The sequence below is a fragment of the Pristis pectinata genome, chromosome 6 (assembly GCF_009764475.1).
Source record: "Pristis pectinata isolate sPriPec2 chromosome 6, sPriPec2.1.pri, whole genome shotgun sequence".
Lineage (NCBI taxonomy): Eukaryota > Metazoa > Chordata > Chondrichthyes > Rhinopristiformes > Pristidae > Pristis > Pristis pectinata.
Window position 1 is genome coordinate 44,554,240 of NC_067410.1, and position 22,119 is coordinate 44,576,358.

The 22,119-nt window shown below is 40.8% G+C and overlaps 1 protein-coding gene and 1 long non-coding RNA gene across 2 annotated transcripts in view; one reads left to right on the plus strand and one right to left on the minus strand.

Annotated features, from left to right (window-relative positions):
- Positions 1-21,398, plus strand: part of LOC127571953 (uncharacterized) — a 167,161-nt gene extending 145,763 nt beyond the window's left edge. Inside the window, exons 2-3 of the long non-coding RNA XR_007956526.1 lie at positions 14,851-15,032; positions 21,354-21,398. This is a non-coding gene — a long non-coding RNA (uncharacterized LOC127571953). The remainder of the gene's footprint in view (positions 1-14,850; positions 15,033-21,353) is intronic.
- itpr1b (inositol 1,4,5-trisphosphate receptor, type 1b) overlaps positions 1-22,119 on the minus strand; it is a 440,649-nt gene that overhangs the window by 127,595 nt on the left and 290,935 nt on the right. Inside the window, 2 exon segments of the mRNA XM_052018719.1 lie at positions 3,343-3,465; positions 19,148-19,340. Of these exon segments, the coding sequence (XP_051874679.1) occupies positions 3,343-3,465; positions 19,148-19,340 (316 nt within the window).

Sequence of the window (22,119 nt, forward strand, 5' to 3'; positions counted from 1 at the left end):
TCCTGAGGTGAGAGGAGGGTAGAAGTGACACCAAATCCCATTGGGACAAAGATAGGTGAGGCAAGCTACGGTAGTGCACAAAGATACAAAAACATGGATAGATGGACTGCTCCTTTGCTTGAACTTCAATGGGACTGGTAAGGAAGTAAACTGCAAAGTACTTAATGATACAAGGGGAGGTACTGAAACCACCCTGGCCTCCTATGGAGTGCAATTTACATGGAACACATGGAGGCAAAGAGGAATGGAATGCAAACTAGTCCCCGTCCTGCCAACCACATCATTGGTGTGGGAGGTCACTGAACCAGAAGTTGACTTGGCCTCTCAGGCGACAAGATCACTTATTCTAGTGGTTAAATGCTGCCTTCATGTCATGGGCAGTCACTCTCATCTCACCTACAGTCAGAATTATACAGCATGGAAACAGGCCCTTTGGCTCAACTGGTCCACGCCGACCAAGTTTCCCATCTAAGCTAGCTTCATTTGCCCAGATTTGGTCCATATCCATCTAAAGTTTTCCTATCCGCGTACCTTTTAAATGTTGTTGATGTACCTGCCTCAACCCACTTCCTCTGGCAGCTCATTCCATATACTAACCACTCTCTGGGTGAAAAAGTTACTCCTCAGGTACCTCCCCTCCCACCTCACCTTAAACCCATGCCCTCAAGTTCTTGATTCCCCAACACTGGGAAAAAGACTGCGCACTTTCAACCTATGCCCCTCATAATTTAATTTAATGAACCTCCATAAAATTCCCCCCATCATTCTCCTAGGCTCCAATGAAAAAAGTCTCAACCTACTCAACCTCTCCATAACTTGATCACTAACATCTCTTCATAAGTCAGTCATCAACCCCTCTCCATAACTCAGTCACTAACCTCTGGAATTTAGCTCTTTGGTCCATGCTTAGAACAAGGCTGTGATGAGGTGTGAAGCAGAGTCATTTGGCAAGACCCACACTGGATATCAATCAGCAGGGTATTGGTGAGCAAGTTGTTGGATAGCACTGTTGATGAAGCTTTCCACCCCATTTCCGATGACTTGGCTTAGACTGAGCAGGCAGTAATTAGCCCTAATGCATTGGCCCTGGATTTTTGTGGATAGAATATATCTGGACAATTTTCCACATTGATAGGTAAATGTCCCATGAAACAGAAGCAGCAGTTGGCCAAATGGCCCTTTTTATATATAAAAAAATATTCATTCAAGGCTTTGCAGGCTGAGCCAACATTTATTTACCTTTCCCTCGTTGCTCTTGAGGTGATGGTGGTGAGCTGCCTTCTTGAACCACTAATCTTTGAGGTGTGGGTATACCCACAATGCTGTTAGGGAGAGTTTTCCAGGATTTTGGTCCAGTGACAGTGAAGGATTTCCAAGTCAGGTTCGTGTGTGCCTGCTCCACCATTCAATAAGCCTTGATCTCCAAACCCATCTCCTGCTCGAACCCTAAATACCTCGATTCCCTTGATATCTGAAAATGTGTCCATCTCCAACTTAAATATCCTCAGTGACAGCCTCCAGTGCCCTCTGCAACATGTTTTTTTTAATTGAACTGTTAAACTATCAAGGTACAGAACAGAGAGAGTTTGTATTCATCGTGTTACTTTACTTAATTTCACTTTTGGAGAGTGAGCCAAGGAACTGAAGAAAGTAAATCCACAGAAGTATATAGGAAAGTGCGAGAACTTTCAAGCCATGTGTGTTGTGGCTTGGAACAAAGCCACAAGTGTTAAGCCCAAGATCAAGTGCGGTGCATGAAGAGACTGGCAAATAGAATGAAAAGCAGCTCTATGCTCCGTGTTTGGGGAACCAGAGCAACTCTGCGAGCAGGTTTGGTCAGGATTTTTCCTTCCTTATCCAGATAACAATTAAAGTAGTGCATCTGAACTGCCACCATTACAGTATTGGTAGGGAATGTATTGATCATTTTGTGAACACACTCACAGAGAGTAGCAAGATAATGCCCAGCTCATTTCTTTAGTTAATGATAGCGGATGAGGGTGCAAATATTGACCAGAACATTGGGGATAACATCCTTGGTTTTTGAAAGAAGGCTACAGGATATCATGCACATGGGATATCATTCGAGAAGGGGGACAGGATCATAGTTTAACGTCTCATGCAGAAGGCAAAAGCTCCAATGGTGGCACTCCCTCAGTGTTTAACTAACTTGAATGTTATGCTCAACTCTCTGGAGTGAGACTTCAATCTTCAGATTCAGAAACACAGAACTATGATTGATACCATATCAGAACAGATTCAACAACACTATGCTGTTACTATTTTACATTTAAAAATTCTACTGGCAATTATAAAAATTGTTTTATTATTCTGGAATATACTAAATGGCCTTGCTGAACAGAGCTGTGGCTCAAACTAACTGATAATGCATGGCACTGAGATAACAAACGAGTCCATGAGATTTAGTTATAGAAATTTACAGTCTTGAAAAACTATTTGCACATCAGCTGGTTCTAATTTGTTCCAAACTGTTCTGAACAAATACAACAACTTTCCAACTATAGGATGATTAAAACACCAATTCCTTCAGTACTGTCAGATTGTTTATAAGTGCCCATCTTTGGTCTAAAATTAATGACAATGCTGCAAATTTTCTAAGAGCATGTTGGTTTGGATATTGCATCAGAAGTGATGGCAAAACTTCAGGAATACCCACACATAGTTAAATGCAGAAGTAAGTTGTGTGTGTTTGTGGGGTGTGTGTGTGTGTGTGTGTGTGTGTGTGTGTGTGTTGTGTGTGTGTTTTTGGTGTGTGTGTGTGTGTGTGTGTGTAGACTGGCAATTTGTCAGATTATTATTATAAAATCCTGAGTGATTTAAAGCAATGAAAATTATATTTAAATTCTTGTGATATGGAAGATTAAGCTGAAATGTTTATTTTACCTCTGAAATATTTAGAACATTACTGTCAAATGTGTGCCTTTTTCCTGGATGTCTGTCTGAGAGAAAGGCTACTCAATCATCTGGATAACATCACCTTTGCAAGCCTCAGAAATCCCCTTTTGTCGACATCGGATGTGGACTCACTTTAAGAAATGTGAAATCCATGCCACTCTACGGTTGCTTATTTAGATTTAGTCTGCGATCCATTTAACTTATCACATGTTTCAGTTTAAACTATGCAATGAGGAAATGTCTCATGTTCTGTAAACTGCATTGAATCCACATCCTTGATGGTGAAATACATTGGCACAATTTAGTAACTGAATGTCGAGAAGGAAGTCTAAAATGGAGGTAAACAACGTTGTTTTCCAGTCCCCTTAAGTTATAACAGCTGCACAAATTGTCAAGCTCAATGAACACACATTCAGGTAACAGTACCTCCTCGGACGCCCTCAAAGGGGTAGAACAACGCAACCAACAAGTTCATGAGGACGGCTAGATTGAAGGAAATGCTGCTCCAAAACGTCATGTTACGGGAGCACCAATACAAAACTGGCTGTCCTGTTAAAACAAAGTAAATAGGTTTATTGTGGGTTCAGGGCTTCAACTGAATACAACATTTTAATTATAGACTTTTTAAACAGCATTTCAGACTAAATGACGAACAGGTACAAAGGCAGATTAAGTAGGATTTGGAATAAGAACATTACCAAGAGAAAAAGACTTGGGTCATCTGAAAACACTGAAGAGACTATGAAGTACTTGAAGTATAGTCAAGACTGTAATGTAGCTAAAATGGCAGCCAATCTGTGCACAGCAAGCTCCCAAAGAGCAGACTGCTAATGACCAATCTATTTTAGTGATGTTGATTACCATGTTTAAGGATTGGAAGAGGTCGACCCCAGTTATTACACAAGTGGCATCCCACATAGGAACAAAGGGAAGCTCTTTAGCCAAACATCTGTTGCACTATTCCATCAGACCACAGCTAATCTTCATCTTTGTTCAATGTGCATGTCCGAGCTTCCATTTTGCTTTAGACCCTTATATTATGCCAATGCTTCAATCATTTTCAGTTTTAAAATTTCAACAGACCCATCATACATAGTCCGTTGGGAGAAGGTGTGCTGCATTACATGCCCTCTTTGTCTGAGGGATTGTTTCCTATGTTCCTGATAGTCCAGTTCTATTTAACATTGTATCAGAGACAGGAAATATGTTCCAGATGTTGGGGAGGTCCAGGACCAGGGGGCATGATTTAAGAATAAGGGCTAGGCCATTTAGGACAGAGGTGAGGAAAAACTTCTTCTCCCAGAGGGTTGTGAATTTGTGGAATGCACTGCCTCAGAGGGCAGTGGAGGTCAATTCTCTGGGCACTTTCAAGGAGGAGCTAGATAGGTTTCTTATAGATAGGGGAATCAAGGGATATAGGGACAAGGCAGGAACAGGATATTGATTGTTGAGGATCAGCCATGATCTCAAAATGGCGCTGCAGACTCGAAGGGCCGAATGGTCTACTTCTGCTCCTATTGTCTATCCCCTTTGCTCCGAGTTTCCTAACCCAAGAACATAGCTTCTCCACAATCTCCCCAGCAAATCATTTTTAAGCACCAAGTATCTCATTTATACCATCCCTTAACTTCCTCAATTCAAGGACATACAAGCCAAACAAAAAAAAAATCCAATAAAAACAGTACATTCTACAGATCTTCAGAACATCCGGCAGCATCTATAGAGAGAGCAACATTGTTAATGTTCCAGGTCCATGACAGCATGAGAAATGAAGGGAAGCCCACCTGCACCCCTCATTCCCATGCTATCTAAAAAAAAAATCCCATTAATTGCCAAATGACCATAGCAATTCAAAGCACCACCAGTCTGAGTGGGTAATGAATACTGGCCTGTCAACGGCAACTACAAACTATAAATGAACTAAAAACAAACTCCAATGGAGAGTAGATTAAACATTCACAATTACCAACAATCAAATGCAATAGGCAGAAGTCCTAAACTCAGTTTCTAGCTTGTGCTAATACAGCTCAGAATTCATCAAGTCAGAGGGTAGGGTTACTACAATAATCCATACCTTATACCCAAGCCCAAAATATCCTGTGAAATTCAGTGCTCAGAAGTATTGGCTCTGACAAAAGCTCTGCATAAGAGGAGAACAAATTTCTCTATATGACATTGCTTTTGCCTGACCTTTAATGATGTCAGTCTCTGGTGAACTCAATGCAGAGATGTGAAGGCAACGTTATGGCAATTGGTAAATCAATCGTGCTTTTCCCCTAAACCCAAAGATGGTGTGACTAAGTTTCCCACTCCTGACCACTACCCAGTTTGGCTGTTCCATCAGTGTGTGCGGATGAAAGGCTTGGCTTATTCGTCAATGAAGGCCTGCAGATAGAACAGCTTTCAGACATTCACATTAACAGAGAAAAATAAAACCCCAGATGCTGGAAACCAGAAATAAAGTGAAGATCCTGGAACTACTTAGCAGATCAAATGTTTAATATCCAACTTTTCTCAATTCTGATGAAAGGTTGTCAACCTGAAATGTTAATTATGTTCCTCTTGCCACAGATATAACCTGTCGAGCATTTTTCGTCCTTACTGCATATTATCAAGGTATTGTGCAAGGTGCTAAAGCTCTATGGAACTAAGAGTGGGACTTAAGGAAGAACTCAAGGGGAGAAACATGTATACTGTTTTCTCAAAAGCAGCGCATCTCATTCACATCAACTATAAAAAGAATCATGTGAATTGCGGTTTGCTGAGATGCGATTTTGCTGTGTATATCAAGTCTGAATTTAGTCCTGGCACCATCTTTGAAGACAGAGGACTATACGCCTACTATTCTGAAATACCTGTCATAAAATAATGATCAGCACTGGTCTAAAGCTTTCATCCGTACATCCAATAAGGCAGTGCAACTGACCAAATAACCCATTCTCAGCATTGCAGAGTCAAAATGGCATACTAGGAAAAAGTATCAACTGATAAAATATTGGTGTCATACAAAGAATTATTATTTTTTTTACTTTGATTAACATTTATTGCAGTTAAATATCAATGATTACACAGATGCTGCTCAACACTGATGAACTGGCCAAATAGTCCTGGCAACTGACTGGAGGTTTCATAGTATCTTCATACTACATTGACATCCAATGCAATATGCTCTACACCCCCAGTCATGTGTTGCTTTCCAAATTCATGTTGACTCAGTAGAAAATGACCATTTCCCCTCAAAATTATGGAGAAACAGTTCAAGTATCCAATTTTCTGAATGCCATATTTCTAAGGCAATGTCCTGAAGTTAATCTTTAAAATATCTAACTGCCAGTAATTACCCAACTGCTGTCTATGTTCAACCCACCAAAGTGATCTGGACCTAATCAGCCTGCTTTCTCAAAATGACTACACTGGGATTAATTGTTATCTTCACCAAATGGTCTCACATTTCAAGATAAGCGAGCTGCAAAGATGTTCTTTCTGACTCCTTGCAGCAGACATCAACTTTGACAGAGTGCATTAATACTTGGCTGTTCTCCCTCAAAGGTTTAATCTTGAAACACTCAGGTGATGCTCACATGGGCATGACATGTCTTAAGCCAGCAGCCAAACAGAGAAGCAGCATGGCCCATCAAACCCAGCTGTCCACTTCAGAGCTTCATGTAAGTGCTGGGAGCTCCAACCATTGATCAGTGCTCCAAAAAAAATTAAACAACAAAGCTGTACAATCCTAATTCAATGTGGACATCTAAAAATAAAGTACAGTCCCTTATTATTTACTCAACATTCAACATTTCTTGAAGTCAAACAGAACACTGCTATTAATAATAAAGACCGAGTGCTGGAAAAACTCAGCAGGTCAGGCAGAATCCGTGGCAAGAGAAACAGCCCGAAATCTGACAAAGGATCTTGGACCTGAAACGTTAACTCATTTCCTTCTGCAGATGTTGCCTGAACTGCTGGGTAATTCCAGCATGTTCTGTTTTTATTTCAAATTCCAACAGTTAGTTTTTTTTATTCACTACCAATAGTGCCATTAACACCTGTTAACACAAGCACACCATTCCTAAATTGTACTTCACAACAAGTGTCTTTATCTAATAATCTAGTTAGTCACTTGTGGCTTAGGGGTCAGTTGAATGTAACTCAAACAAATTATTTTTATTGTTTTTCCTCAATGTAAATAGCATACTCGGAAATAAATACAAAAGAAATAACATTAAGGACAGTATTTAAAAATATACATGAGCAATAAAAAGTAAAAGCTTTGGCATTGATCATGTGGGATAAACCTCTTGATGCTTACAGAACATAAGCAAGACAGTTGGCCTGTTGTGCCCTTGTTGGCTTTGTAAGGTTATCTATTTAGCTGTACCTCCTTGATCAGTCCTCATGCAAGTTTTCCTTTTCCCAACTACTTATTCCTTGAACATTATTACTGAAACTTCCTCCACCATCCTTTCAGATGATTTTTACATTTTTTTAAAAAAAATTTATTTACAGCGTGGTAACAGGCCCTTCCGGCCCAATGAGTCCGCGCCGCCCATTTTAAACCCAGATTAACCTACCCGTACGTCTTTGCAACGTGGGAGGAAACCGGAGCACCCGGAGGAAACCCACGCAGACACGGGAGAACGTACAAACTCCTTACAGACAGCGACGGGAATCGAACCCCGATCACTGGCGCTGTAATAGTGTCGCGCTAACCGCTACGCTACCGTGCCGCATGATGCATTCCAGATTATAACAGCTGTGTAAAAAGAAATCTCATGTCAATAGTCTTGATTCTAAGCATTCTTAACATGCATGCATTAAACTAAAATTGGCTCAGACCGCCTTTCAATCAAGTGAGAGCTTTGCACATTAGGAGTCAAACAAATTGCCTCTCAGCAGGAATGGGTGAAAATAGCCTTCAATTTTGTATCTAGAAAAGCCAGGATGGAATAAAACTGATCTTATGTAACCAGATGATGAACCTGCCCAGGCCCCATGCCACAAGTCACTTTCCATTTCATTGATGACTGTATTGGTGTCATTTCCTGCACTCATACAGAACTTGAAAATTTCACAACCCTTTGCTGCCAGTTTCCACCATGCCCTTGTGTTCATTTAATCCACCTGATTCTTCCCTTCCCTTTCTTGACTTCGCTATCTTCATCTCAGGAGATGGTTCACAATGAATAGTCATCACAGAACTCCCAGAGATATCTAGACCACATGCCCCAACCCTGCTTCTAGTATGGACCCCATCCAGTTCTCCATCATATCTGGATGATGACAGAATTTTCCCATACCAGTGCGTCCGAGATGACTTCCATTTTCACTAACTGCATCTTCTCCTTTACCATAGTCGACAGGACTTTCAAGCACATCTGTTTTCCATTTTCACCCTTCCCCCTCCCACCCATTCGGGGCTTCCCTTGTCCTCATCTTCCACCGCATCAACTTCCACGTTCAACATATCATCCTGCATGTTCCGCCACCTCCAATGGAATTCCATTACCAGATACATCTTCCCCTTTCCTCTCAGTGTTCCAAGAATGCTGCTCTCTCCATGATTCAGTTTTGCTCTTGCATCTCCACCAACCACTTCCCATTCAGTCACAGGAGAAGCAACGCTGGCCTTTCACTTCTTTACTTTCCACTATACTGGGAACCAAACAGTCCTTTCAGGTGATGCAGCAATTCATTTACACTTCGTTCAAAATGTTTATTGCATTTGGTGCTCACAATGTAATCTCCTCTATATCAGAAAGTAAATGCAGAACAACCTGCATTCAGTGACTCTGAGCTTCCAGTAGCCCATCACTGATTTTTTGTCCCAGTGTGACCTCCCACACTGTTCTAAAGATGTTTAAAGTAAGCTCACCCTCCATCTAAGCACACTGCAGCTTTTGGGACCTAATATTAAGTTTAACTATTTCAGATAGCAAACTTTTCCCCGTTTGTATCAGCACTGACCAGTTCTGATGCAGTCATCCACCTATAACATTAACTTAGTCTTTCTCTCCCCACATATGCTGCTTGATTTCCAATATTCGCTTTTCAGATTTCTAGGGAGTGCCAAGTTCTGCATTTCAAAAGAAAACAGCATTTTTTTGTTGTTGTTTTTATTCCTTAACTGCCCTCAGTCATCTATTAATGACTACTTCAAAAGGCATTGCATCACCTGGATAACCTTGGTGTCCACCCTAACTGACATTTCTATTGTTCTCGCCACCCCCCCCCCCCTTTAGAACTGGGAAAGTGAGGAATATAAAGAGTCATCAACCTGAATGTTCACTGTTTCCTCCTTCACACGTGCAGCTTGGCCCACTGAGCAGTTCCGGCCATTTTATTTATTAATGACTTGGATGAGGGGGTGGAAGGGTGGGTTAGCAAGTTTGCAGATGACACAAAGATCGGTGGTGTAGTGGATAGTGTGGAGGGCTGTCAAAGCTTACAGAGGGATATTGATAGGATGCAGAGCTGGGCTGACAAGTGACAGATGGAGTTCAATCCGGAGAAGTGTGAGGTGGTACACTTTGGAAGGACAAACTCCAAGGCGGAGTACAAGGTTAATGGCAGGATTCTGGGCAGTGTGGAGGAGCAGAGGGATCTGGGGGGTTCATATCCACAGATCACTGAAAGTTGCCTCACAGGTGGATAGGGTAGTTAAGAAAGCTTATGGGATGTTAGCTTTCATAAGTCATGGGATCGAGTTTAAGAGCTGAGAAGTAATGTTGCAGCTTGACAAAACTCTGGTCAGACCACACTTAAGAGCACTGTGTCCAGTTCTGGTCGCCTCATTATAGGAAGGATATGGAGGCATTGGAAAGGGTGCAGAGGAGATTTACCAGGATGCTGCCTGGATTGGAGAGTATGGATTATGAGGAGAGACTAAAGGAGCTAGGGCTTTACTCAATGGAGAGGAAGAGGATGAGGGGAGACATGATAGAGGTATACAAAATATTAAGAGGAATATATAGAGTGGACAGCCAGCACCTCTTTCCCAGGGCACCAATCCTCAATACAAGAGGGCATGGCCTTAAGGTAATGGGTGGGAAGTTCAAGGGGGATGTCAGAGGGAGGTTTTTCCACCCAGAGGGTGGTTGATGCATGGAATGCGCTGCCTGGGGTGGTGGTGGAGGCTGATATGTTGGTCAAGTTCAAGAGATTGTTAGATAAGCATATGGAGAAATTTAAAATAGAGGGATATGTGGGAGGAAGGGGTTAGATAGTCTTAGGTGTGGCTTGAAGGTCGGCACATCATGGTGGGCCAAAGGGCCTGCATTATGCTGTATTGTTCTATGGTTCTATTTGGCTTAAAGTCAGGGTGATTTGGATGGATCTATTTACCTGAAATGCAAGTTTCAGAATGATTTCAGTTGAATCAAGAAGAGGGGAGGTGAAGTTACCACTCTGATGTTATAATACAATTAAAGAAGATTTGGAAAATGACTAGTTTTCAGCAAACACCCCAACCTAGCTTGGTTTCCAACATGAAGCCTGTGGCAGAAGAGTGCCCCAATAGTGCAGAAGTTTACGTGATTATTATTATTCACGTAACTGTTTGAATACATCAAGCAGCTGTTGAGATCCAGATGGCAACAAAGAGAAAAGTGTTTCAGCAAAATGCAGATTCCATCTTGTGTATGACTGACTCAGCAACAATGGCAGGTATCCTGGACAGATAGGAACAAAGAATGGGCTTTGGACTCCTTCCTTGCAAATTGTTACCCCAAACAAAACTACAGCTCCAATGTTATATTTAGTACACATGCCATGGAAAGGTTGCCACCCTATTTGGATTGCTCTCTAGTCTCTGGAAATAGAAGTCTAATCTCTGGGATTCTGCTCTGAGCCAAGCCAAGGGAAATAAAAAATGTCTTACAAAGAATGTTCTTTATCCACGTTTATTATCGACAGAACATCTGACATGGAAGGGAAAGAATTTTTACCATCTCAGTTGATCGTCAGTTGGGCAACTTGGGGCCTGGAGTCTAGAAATTCTACCACAGACAGCAGTGATTTTACAAGTTACACAAGCAAATGGAAGTCGATTGCATTTACAGGCCTCGGATTCTGTAGGTCACCATTTGGGTCCGGGGCTTGTGTGTACTTGAGGCGCTTGTGGAAGTGAACAGTGATATCAAATGGCAGCACATGGTTTGATGCCACCTACGGCAAATTTATAACATGCTCGTGGGTTTTCAGAAAGCATACAAGGACCCTCTCATTGCAAATTAAATTAGTGCTGGCTTTCCTGTTCTGTCAATGTGGGGTTATCTATCTCATGGTTTCTTATTATATTCAGCCCACTGAGTCTATGCTAGCAGTCAGAGCAATCCCATCAATCACGGGATCAAGTCCTGAAGAAGGGTCCTGACCAAAAACGTTAACCGCGTTTTTCTCCATGAATGCTGCCTGACCTGCTGAGTTCCTCCAGCACTTTGTTATTTTTTCCAATCACATTCCTCCACTATGAGCCACTGGCAGTAACTACTGCACCGTTGCTCTACTCAGTTTGATGTGTAGATCTTGGGAAGATATGTCCTCTCGGATTTTACCCGACCCTCATACTAATCATCCTGTAGCCTCTCCTTGGGCCTCTACAACAGCTCCCGATGACTCTACACAACCCTCAAAGTTACAACACGCTGTCCACCTCCAGGACTCCGGCACCTGTCCCGAAGTCCCAATCTATCCAGGCCATCCCCGCCTCAATGCACAGCAGAATATTGCTGGAGGCATGAACTTACAACAAGCATTTGGCACCAAAGCAGAGCCAGTCCTGCCCAACAAATGGAATGCAGTCAGATTTGCTTTGTGCCCAATTAGTCCTTGCAAGGTGAGCTGGGTGAACATGGATGTGCGAGGTAAACACTGGTGTGAACATGAATGCAAGGGAGTTGAAGGCAGGATCTCATGTGATAGCACCTCCAAGAATACATCCAACAAGAGTTAGCAACCCTATTTTACTGGTAAATAAATTAGGGTTTAGTTCATCATTGCCGAACCACATTTGGAAACCAGACTCATCATTAGGTTCTGTTTGAATTTGTTTATCAGATATTCTGTACATGAACACTTAAAAGGCTTTTGATAAAGTACCATCTCTTGGACATTGGTCCTGTGTGCTTCAATTGGCAGTGGAAAGAGTGAATAATAACATTGGCTCAGGAAGCAGAAAGTGACAGTGAACATTTGAGAGGAATGCACAGTTAGTCTCACTGTGGTTGCCTCTTTTGATAAAAATGATTTAGAAATAAAAGCAAAGCGCATGATTTCAAATTCTGCAGAATGTTTAAAATCATTCTAAAAGAGAAGGATACATACATTTCATATTAGGGCTTGACGAATGGGGCGGGTAAGACAGGTCAAATCTAATGCAGAAAAGATTCAATGATAACTTTCAGGCGGGAACTCACTATACACTTGGAAAGTTTTTCAGGGCTTTGGGAGACAGTGGATGACTGGGAGTAATTGGAAAGCCTTTTCCAGAGTTATCATAGGCAATGATAATCCAAAGGATCATTGCTACTATAGTCTTCCCTGCTCATTTTACAGTGTGGTCACTGCATTGCTATAGGAATGGAAGTGAGCTGTGTGGCCCTTCTGTGCAAACTGACACCAATTAAGCAGAGCAGTTTCACTGCTTGAAGGGTCACATTCATTTCACACATCAAGAAAGCAAGGAAATGGAAAACATCAAACATGAAGTTGTTGCACAGAGAACGACAGCCAAGTTACAGCCAAGGCTCATCCGTTATGATCTAGCTTAGGGTGTAAATACATGTGGTTTATTTATTAGCAGATATGATGTTGTTCAAGGAGGTTAGTTGATAGATAACATTACAATTAGCTAATTTTAAACATCTTCCTGTTGGATATCGAACTTCCTCATGGTGTGGTCACTGCATCAAACTAACTGCACTATTTTGGGAGGAAATCAAAGGGGACATCTTGTATGGGGGACAATCGAAGAGTTAATTACTTCCTGGGCTTGCACATACATTTTCCAATAAGTGTCCCTGCTCCTTATTTGTGAAAACTGCAGTCCTTCAAGAAAAGTAAGGTGGTGCTAGGGAGAGGTAGTCAGCGAATCCACTAAATACAAATACACAATCCAGAGTTTGAAAAATTAAACAGGAGATTGACAGATCCGACTCAAATAACCATTGCTATTATTGTATTAGTAACTAGTTTTAATCAAGAGTGAGTAACAATTCCGGTTTGGTTTGCAGTTAAATAGATGCTTCAACCTTCCCAAGCTCTGGGGGAACTGTCTCATGAGTAATCAAGGGGAACTCTCAGGAAGCGAATATTGTGGAGTTTAATGCTTGTACTTGCTTGCCTGTTACCAGGTGTTGTTTCTGACAACACCTATGCATCACACCTGAGGTGAGAAATGGGCACCAAGCCAAAAAAAGCAAGATTGGCTGCAATGACCAAAAGGTTGCACTAGATATTGAATTTTAAGAAGGGTCAAAAGGGCCTGAAGGGTTTAAGAAGGAAATCCCAGAAAGCAGAGTCTAGAACAATATATTGGGATGTAGAAGGAAGGGTATTTCTAGTCTAGAGACAAAAAAGGGGCGAAATTACTAAAAAAGGGGGTGAAATTATTAAAAAGGGGGCAAAATTATTAAAAGGGGCGAAATGTATTTATCTTAAATTCAAAGCATTATGAGATTGGGAGCCAAAGCAGATTACGGATGGGCGAGTTGGAATAGATGTCAGATCAGTTGCAAACAGAATTATATTAATATACTCTAAACATAATTCCTTAAGAAATAAAGCAAACCTGAAAGTAAAATACTTCAGGTTAGCAATAGATATTTTTTACCTCAATGACTGAATTCCTTAATGGTTGTCACATACAACAATGGCTGAATATTCTTTATATATGTATATATAGAAATGCAATAATTGTTTAAATTAACCATTGGAGAGGCTGAAATCAAAATGGAGACTAATACAGTTAAGAAAAAAAAGAAATGAATTTTGAAATGGTTGCATCATCTGTGATGAGGAAGAGAAAAGCAAGTCAGGCGAGGCCAGACATCAGATTTCCAGGAACAGCAGAGGAGGAACCAGACAGTGTGCAAATAATGACTGATCTAGTCTTGAATAGATTAGATACTCTTGCAACAAAGTACAATTCATATGCACAAGTCTCAACGGAAATATGGTGAAATACACAGAGCTCCAAGAGACATATTTTACAAATTCATTGAGGTGCCCAAGAACTGACAGACCAAAATAATTACAATGTACAAAGCAAGAGAGTATGCATGCCTGGAAGATGCAGATCAACAACGTTTTAGAAAAGTTTGTTTTTTCACTTTTCAGCATTAGATATCCCAAAGGCCAGCATTTATTGACCATCCCTAATTGCCTTTGAGAAGGTGGTGCTGACCTGCCACCTTAAACATTTGCTGTGCTAGTAAATGTAGTACCACATTGCTGTTGAGTAAGGAGCCACAGGATTTAGACCCAGCTATAATGAATGGCAATTTATTTCCACAAAGGGAGGTATTGAACTTGAAGGGAATATGCAGGTAGTGGTGTTCTCATGTGCCTGCTGCACCTTATCCTTCTTGGTGGCAGAGGTATAGGGTTTGTGCAGTGTGGTCTGAGTAGCCCAGGTGAGTCCTGCATTTGAAGATGGTATAAATTGCAACCATGTGCTGGTGGAGAAGCAAATGAATGCTCAGCTCATGGAAGAGATGCCAATCAATTGAACTGCTTAGTCCTGGATAGTGCTGAGCTTCATGAGGGTTCCTGGTGGCTGCAAGTAAAGAGTGCTTTAGCTCATGTCTTGCATAGGATTGAAAGGCCTTGGGGCATCAGATGCAAGTGTGGCACAATTGTTATTGTCACATTATCAGCTCATGTTTGAATATTCTCTGGGTCTTACTGAACACAGACATGCTATGCTTCATTTGTTAGGAAGTTGTGAATGGAACTGAACATTGTGCAATCATCTTTGAACATCTCAACTTATGCTCTTATGATGGAAGGAAGGTCATTGATGAAACAGCTGAGGATGACTAAACCTACTACACTGCCGCATTGATGTCCTGGGACCAGGATGGTCTACGAACAAACGTAACCTTCTTCCTTTGTTCAAGGTACGACTCCAACTACGTTTTTTCTCTCCTTGATGCTTGTTGATTCAGTTTTACCAGGGCTCTTTCATGCCACAAGCACTCACTCTCACCTCTGGAATTCAGCTCTTTGATCCATGTTTGGATCAAGGCTGTGATGAGGTCTGGAGCTATGTGGTCCCAGTGAAAACCAAACTGGTAACTAATGAGGAAGTGTTACTTGATAGCACTGTTATTGTCATCTTTCATCACTTTTCTGATGATTGAGATTGGACTGATTGGGTGGTAATTATTTGGAAGGGATGTGTCCTGCATATTGTGAACAGGAAATACAATTTTCCACATCGTGAGCTAGATACCAGGATTGTAACTGTACTGAAATAGCTTAGCCAGAGGTGCAGCTGATTCTGGAGCACAGGTCTTCAGTATTACAGCTGGAATGTTGTCTGTCCCCCTCAACTTTACTGTGTTCAGTGCTCTTAGCTGTTTCTTGATATCACAGAGTGAATTGAATTGGCTTCTATGATAGTGGGTGTCTCAGGAGAATGTTAAGAGGGACCATCCACTTGTGGCTGAAATTCTTTAGTTTCGCCTCTACTACTTGCACGCCAGATATTGAGAGATCCAGTGAATGAATACTTGGAATAACATAATTTGCAACTGTTATCACAGATTGAAGAGACTAGCATCCTTGTGGGTGTGAGAAATTCAGTATTAGCACAGTTCACAATGCCACTATGGTGCAAGTTCACTGGTTACCAAGTAGTAACCTAACATAAAACAATCTGCTGGAGGAACTCATCAGGTCAAGCAGCATCTCGTGTCACCAGTAATCTAGCACGATGGCACTGCATGGGGTTTCGAGAGACTTTTATTCCTGCATTTTGACACATCTTACACATTAAAAACCTAGAGCATTATCTGAGCATGGAATGACAAAAATCACCACTTTAACCAACAGTCTGAACTATTTCCATAGAACAGAGAGGATTAAAATAATTTTTCCAGAACAGTTTCAACAACATTTTATTCCAATGATTATTAAGACTAAGAAAGGACGGAAGTCCAATTCTTTACAATAGATCAAAGGTTTTCAATGCTGTCCAATTCACACTCTTCATCCAATTGTCCTTTGAACTCATGTAAATGGACCACATTAAGGGATTCCATGCATCAACTCTAAACCACGGTGTTTGAAATGTATTTTTCATTTTGTATTACTGAATAACAATCATACCACCATTATTATCAGCTTATCATCAGCTATGTTATGGGCAGTTTGGTAGGTTAATTTGTTACTGGAAATTACACTTAGTGTGCAGGAGACCAATGGAATTTAGGGAAAGTGAGGGATATATAGGAAGAATAAAATGGGTTAGGGTAGAATTAGTGTAAACATAGGTCCTTTGTGGGCTGAAGGGCCCATTTCCATGCCGCATCTCTCTAGGTTGATAGCACCAGTGACTTATTTTATAAGTTATTACACTATGGATATACTGTTGTTATCCCTTGCAATTACACACTGTCTCTAGATCTTCGTAACGGATAGCAACAAGCTCAACTTTGGACAAAATGGTGGCCAATTTTGCTTCCAAAATGATTAAACTTTGCACAGTGAACTTTTTCTTAGGAATTGGCAAGTTTTGCTTTTAAAAGACGAGGGGAAGTCTAGCTATAATGTACCAACAATGTTTAACACCAATAGAATTACTGCTATGAGACAAGAGAATGTCACAGGTGATCCTTGTACTCCAAGTTTCTTTGCTTTTATGATGCAGCTTCAGAACTTAATTTGTAACAGTTTTCTTTTTGAATTCTCAATAAAAGCAAGATTAATAACTTATTAAGGAGCATGCAATTGCAAGGGATTGTAAAAGTCTACAACTGGAATTTTGGTGTGACATTCTGGAGACTCACAACACTAAAGATTTTAGTTCCATGGAATGTGCAAAGCAGTATGTCTAAGAGTGATACCAGGCATTAGAGTTCATGGCCAAAGAAAAAGACTCACGAACATGCCTCTAAAATAGAGAAGGATAAAAATAAACTGAAGACAGCTTCTCTAAATTATGACAGGGTAAATACTGCAAAACTGTTTAGCACATTAATAACAAAGAGCCAAGGGTCAGGACAATAATTAAAGGACTAAGGGACAGCATGGAAGAAATACATTGACAAAGAACGACTCTGGGTGAGGCCACTGTGATGACTGGTGCAGATATTATATTTATGAAAACATTCTCTATCTACCTTCTGCATTCTGTTTCAAACATTTAAAGGGAAATTAATAGGAAATGAGGTTGGACCAAATTGCTCCAGTTGAAGCTCTGGATGGGTGACCTGCCTCCATACATGCTGTTACCTCAACAGCAATAAGTGGTTTATATTCACTGATACTGAACTGCAACTGCCACCTATTGGACTCCTTGCCAAAAATGTCTGAATCTGGCTACTGTAGCTTGGAAATTTAATAGCTTAGCATAGAGTCATACAATGCAGAAACAGGCTATTTGGCCCAACCTGTCCACGTCGACCACGATGCTCATTTCTGTTAATCCCAGTTGCCCGCATTAGGTCCCTTATCCCTCTACTCCTTTCCTGTCCAAATGCCAATTAAATGCATTTGGACAGGAAAGGAGTAGAGGGAAAAGGAAATGGTAGATATCTACCTCTACCATTTCCTAGATTCCTTTTTCTTGCCCAAAGCCTTGAATCCACCCTATATGGTACATATTCCTTCATGTGTTCTGTTCACCCAGCACCAGCTGAATAGCACCCTACAATTTCTAGGTCACTGCCTCACTTGTCCCTCTACCTATAATTTTGATATAACCTGTCAACCAATGTTCATAGATATTTTTAAAAGTATAAATTTGAAACTGAATTCTTCCTTAAGGTATTAAAATCTTATTTGTGGACACCACCTGGAAGTTAGATCCCAAATTACACCCATAGCTTTGCAGAGTTTACAGTGTCAAGGAGGACCCAAGGGTGCGTTAGCCTTGGTTCAGTAGATGCCTCTCAAGCCTCCAAGTCAGTGGTGATGGGCAGGCCAGCACTTCAGGTCAGCTTTGGAGTGCTGCACCGCTGAAGATATCTCTTTGAGGTGAGACATCAAACAGAGGTGCTCAAACATAAAAGATCTTGCACATTATTCTTAAAAATTGTAATGTAGTTCTTCTTCAACTGATATTACAAGGAATTTACACACAGTTGTTCATGGGAGCTTGCTGTGAACAAAGTGAGTGCTGCATTTCTTATGTCACAACAGTGACTACGCTTTTAAAACTCCTCATTTGCAGCAGAATGCTTTGGGGTTATATTAAAGTTGTGAAGCTTGTCATATAAATGCAAGACCATTTTACTTTATCCTCTCAATCTCTGAGGGATATGTCCAATTTAAAAATGGGCATTAAACTATTAGACTGAGATCACACCAAGATTAAAACATTCAACTCACTCAACAGTCATTTACATGAATAAGGTGCTGAATGTTCAACTTCTTGATTTGTGATGCAACTTGCATCATAAGAGGGCAGTCGAATAAACCAAGTAGAGAGGAAATCTCAGAGAGGATTAAAGACTTTAAAAACAAATCAGAAAATTGCAAGAACAAAAAAAACAGGTTCCTCAGAGTATAAACTGAAAAGAAAACAGTATCAAAGCAAATTGCTTTGGGCACAAGCATCATCAAATGATTTCATTGGAAACCATTTTACCACCTACATTGCATGTGTGGACTAGTTCTCAAAGATGTGATCCATAATCCCCATCACCAACCACTGCCCTTGGGCTATGTTCATTTTGCCTTTGACTATTTACTAACACTAATACTTCCACAAATTGTGAAGGACTATTTTCATGGTTAAATACCACAGCAAGGTCAGATATAATTAAAAAGGTAAAACATACATAAATCTATAGTTGCATTCTCGTTTTTAATATCGGAATGAAAAATACAAATGGCAAACAATTGCCCTTTCTAGACTACTTCAGTAGTCAACGTGCAAAGCTTGCAAGTTTCAAGGTTACGTCTTGGGTTGTTAAGTGGTAATAATATCAGAAGGATGTTGTGGAGAGAGTGGGACCTGTCTTTTATGCATTGCTGCTTATACTAGTTTAGAAGTAATTAAACTTACCTCGAAGCTTCTTTTGCCAATTCATTTCATTGAAGAGATCCTCAGAACTCAGGAAGAAGTCATTTATCTTGCTGCCTTGCTCATCCCGCTCAGTGGTATAGTACACACGCAATTTGGATTCCTTGGTGAGGAACTCGCATATATTCGGAACGGGAAAAACAATCTGTTCCATTGTGCGATCCTGCCTTACAATCTAAAGAAAAGGAAGGCATTAGAAGTTTGCCTGTGACAACCCCTGCACGTGCAAATTTACTGTATTCATCACTCAATATGTTGAACCTAAACACTACAGAAAGCCTTTGTACTGCAGGCATTTCCTGTAGTGTGTTATTTCAGGTAACACCTTTCCAATTACTGCTGAAGAATGAAGCTGTATGTTAGCACTAATAATTAAGAATATTTCCTTACCAACCATATGACTTAAGATAATTTTAGAAAATATTTTTGTCCACCGTTCTTTCCATAATTACTGCATTATATTTAAAATAATTTTTAAAAATTACAATAACAGAACATTTCAGGAATAAAAAATTAAAAAATCATTGGTCTGAAACATCAACTCTGTTTCACTCTGCAGACCTGCCAAATGTTTACAGCATTTTCCATTTGTGTTTTGGATTTCTAGCATTAGCTGTTTTTGCTTCTGACAACAGCAGGAATTGCAACGTGGCCTCTTCAGCCAGATTCATCATTTAATAGGAGTTGTGACTGCTCTTCTACCCCAAGTCCACACTTCCCAGTCTGGTACCCCTCTCCCACAATTCCGCTATAAGCCAAAAAATCAATTTCAGCCTCTCAAATGTACTCATTCACCAAGTATTCACAGCCTACAAGGAAGTAATTCCATGTATTCCTCACATTTTTTTTGAGATCCTCATGCTCAAGGCCTCAGTTTATCAAAAACACGAACTATGACTGGATAGTTCAGAGTAATTTGAGAGAGCTTTCAAATACATCTGTGTATTCCAAGCATGGTAGAATTCCTCTCATAGGTAAACAGTGCTGTCAATGGCAATTGCAGAGTGATGGGTATCCTTTTGTCCCAGTAATTTGAAAAGGTTCTTTACTTTCTCCAGACCTCTCCAAAACCAGTGATCATGTTTTTCCAAGCCTTCATGTCATATATCTAGTATATACTGTTGTTTTTCATAGTTCAGAGTGAATGCGATTAGCAGAACATGATCACGTTTTCTTTTTCCTGATGGTCCATAAACAAGATAAACTAGTGGGTAAATGAGAGACAACAAAAGGCACAGAATGTACTCTGGCCAGAGGATTTCACTGTCCAGCACCAGACGTTGCTTGGTGGCACTTCACATCTGACCCTGAACAACAGAGTAGGCAATCTAAGACTGTAGTTGATGAGAAAATCTATATGAAAAGAAACATCTACTTGGGCTCATCCCTAGCAATCTACCTGTGGCAGTTGCATCTGTTCCCAAAGTTCTGGTAGGAGTGAAATCTTTGTTGTATCTGAATCCTTATTAACACTGTGATTGTCGTCATACAGTGTGGTTACCACTATGTTGATTGTTACAGATCCAACAACGCAAAGCTGGGCATCCATGAGACACTATGGGCCAAAGGAGAATTGCATTTCACCATCACACAGCCTAACTGCATCAGCCAGGTGACCAACACCAGCTCAATGACCAACAGCTATTCACTGACCTGAGGCAATGGTGCTCTCTCCTGCTCTCTCTGCAGATAGAGTCAGAGTTGTACAGCACAAAAACAGGCCCTTCTGCACAACTCACCTGTGACGACCAAGGTGTCATCTTGAGCTAGTCCCATTTGCCTGCATTTGGAACATATCGCTCTGAACCCTTCCTACCCATGTACCTTGCCAAATATCTTTTAAGTGTTATTGTACCCACCTCTACCACTTCCTCTGGCAGCTCATTCCACATACACACCACCCTCTGTGTGAAGTTGTCTCTCAGGTCCCCATTACATCTTTCCCCTCTCACCTTCAACCTTTACCCTCTAGTTTTAGATTCCCCTACCTAGTTTATAGATTGTAACAATCTAAGCCCTCAGGAGATAAACCTCTTAAAAGGTCACCCCCACCTCCTCTCCATCTAAAAGAGCCTATACAGTCTCTCCTTATAACTCAAGCTCTGTTTGATCTGCGCAGTATATCTAGCAATTTTTGTTTGCGTTTTGGATTTCCAGCATTTGCACTTTTTTTGCCTTTTGATTACAGGTTCAATAGACTCTGATGACTCGAGGAGCAGCAAACCCTTTTAAGTAACGCAATGCTAAGCAACAGCAAAGCACTACTTGCTCAATGAACAGCAGGCACAAGATGCGAGAAGACAGGACGAAGCAATCTCAGAAACAATTAAGTCTTCAAAGACCAATGGTCCCGTCATTTCCAACTGCTAATGATGGCAGAAAATTAAATAAGGGAGGGGAGGAGAGACTACAGTCAGAGAGTCAAAGTTACACAGACTCCATGAACATTTCTGACCTCAGTGATAATGGAGCTCAGCAAGTGGTTACAATTGGAGTTACAATTATCAAGTTGGAGTGGTTGCAACTATCGTCTGCTCAAATTACTAAATGGATCATCATTCTCAGCATTACCAGATTTCAACCATGACAAACCTGTTAAATGGATTCACTCAGACTGAATGAGAAATGGACGTCTGTGCTAGAGGCAGCAGATCCTGGGTTTTGTCAACATCCATCAGTGGTGTGAAGGCCTGTGCTCCAAGATTTAAATACACACATATTCTGGCTTCTGATCAAAAATGTGGAGAATCTGCACCCTAAAGGTTTCGGCGCCGAGTCCCTGCTGTTGTTGCATCCACAACCAATCGGAGAAACAAAATAGAACAGGTATAGGATGCAGCTCACAATTCCTTCAGCCATTTCCTCTACTTCCTTACTATTGGCCTTTAGATATTAACTGAGTTGTTCACATCCTGTCACAGCAATTCTGCTGGTTTTCACTGTTGGAGGCAAGT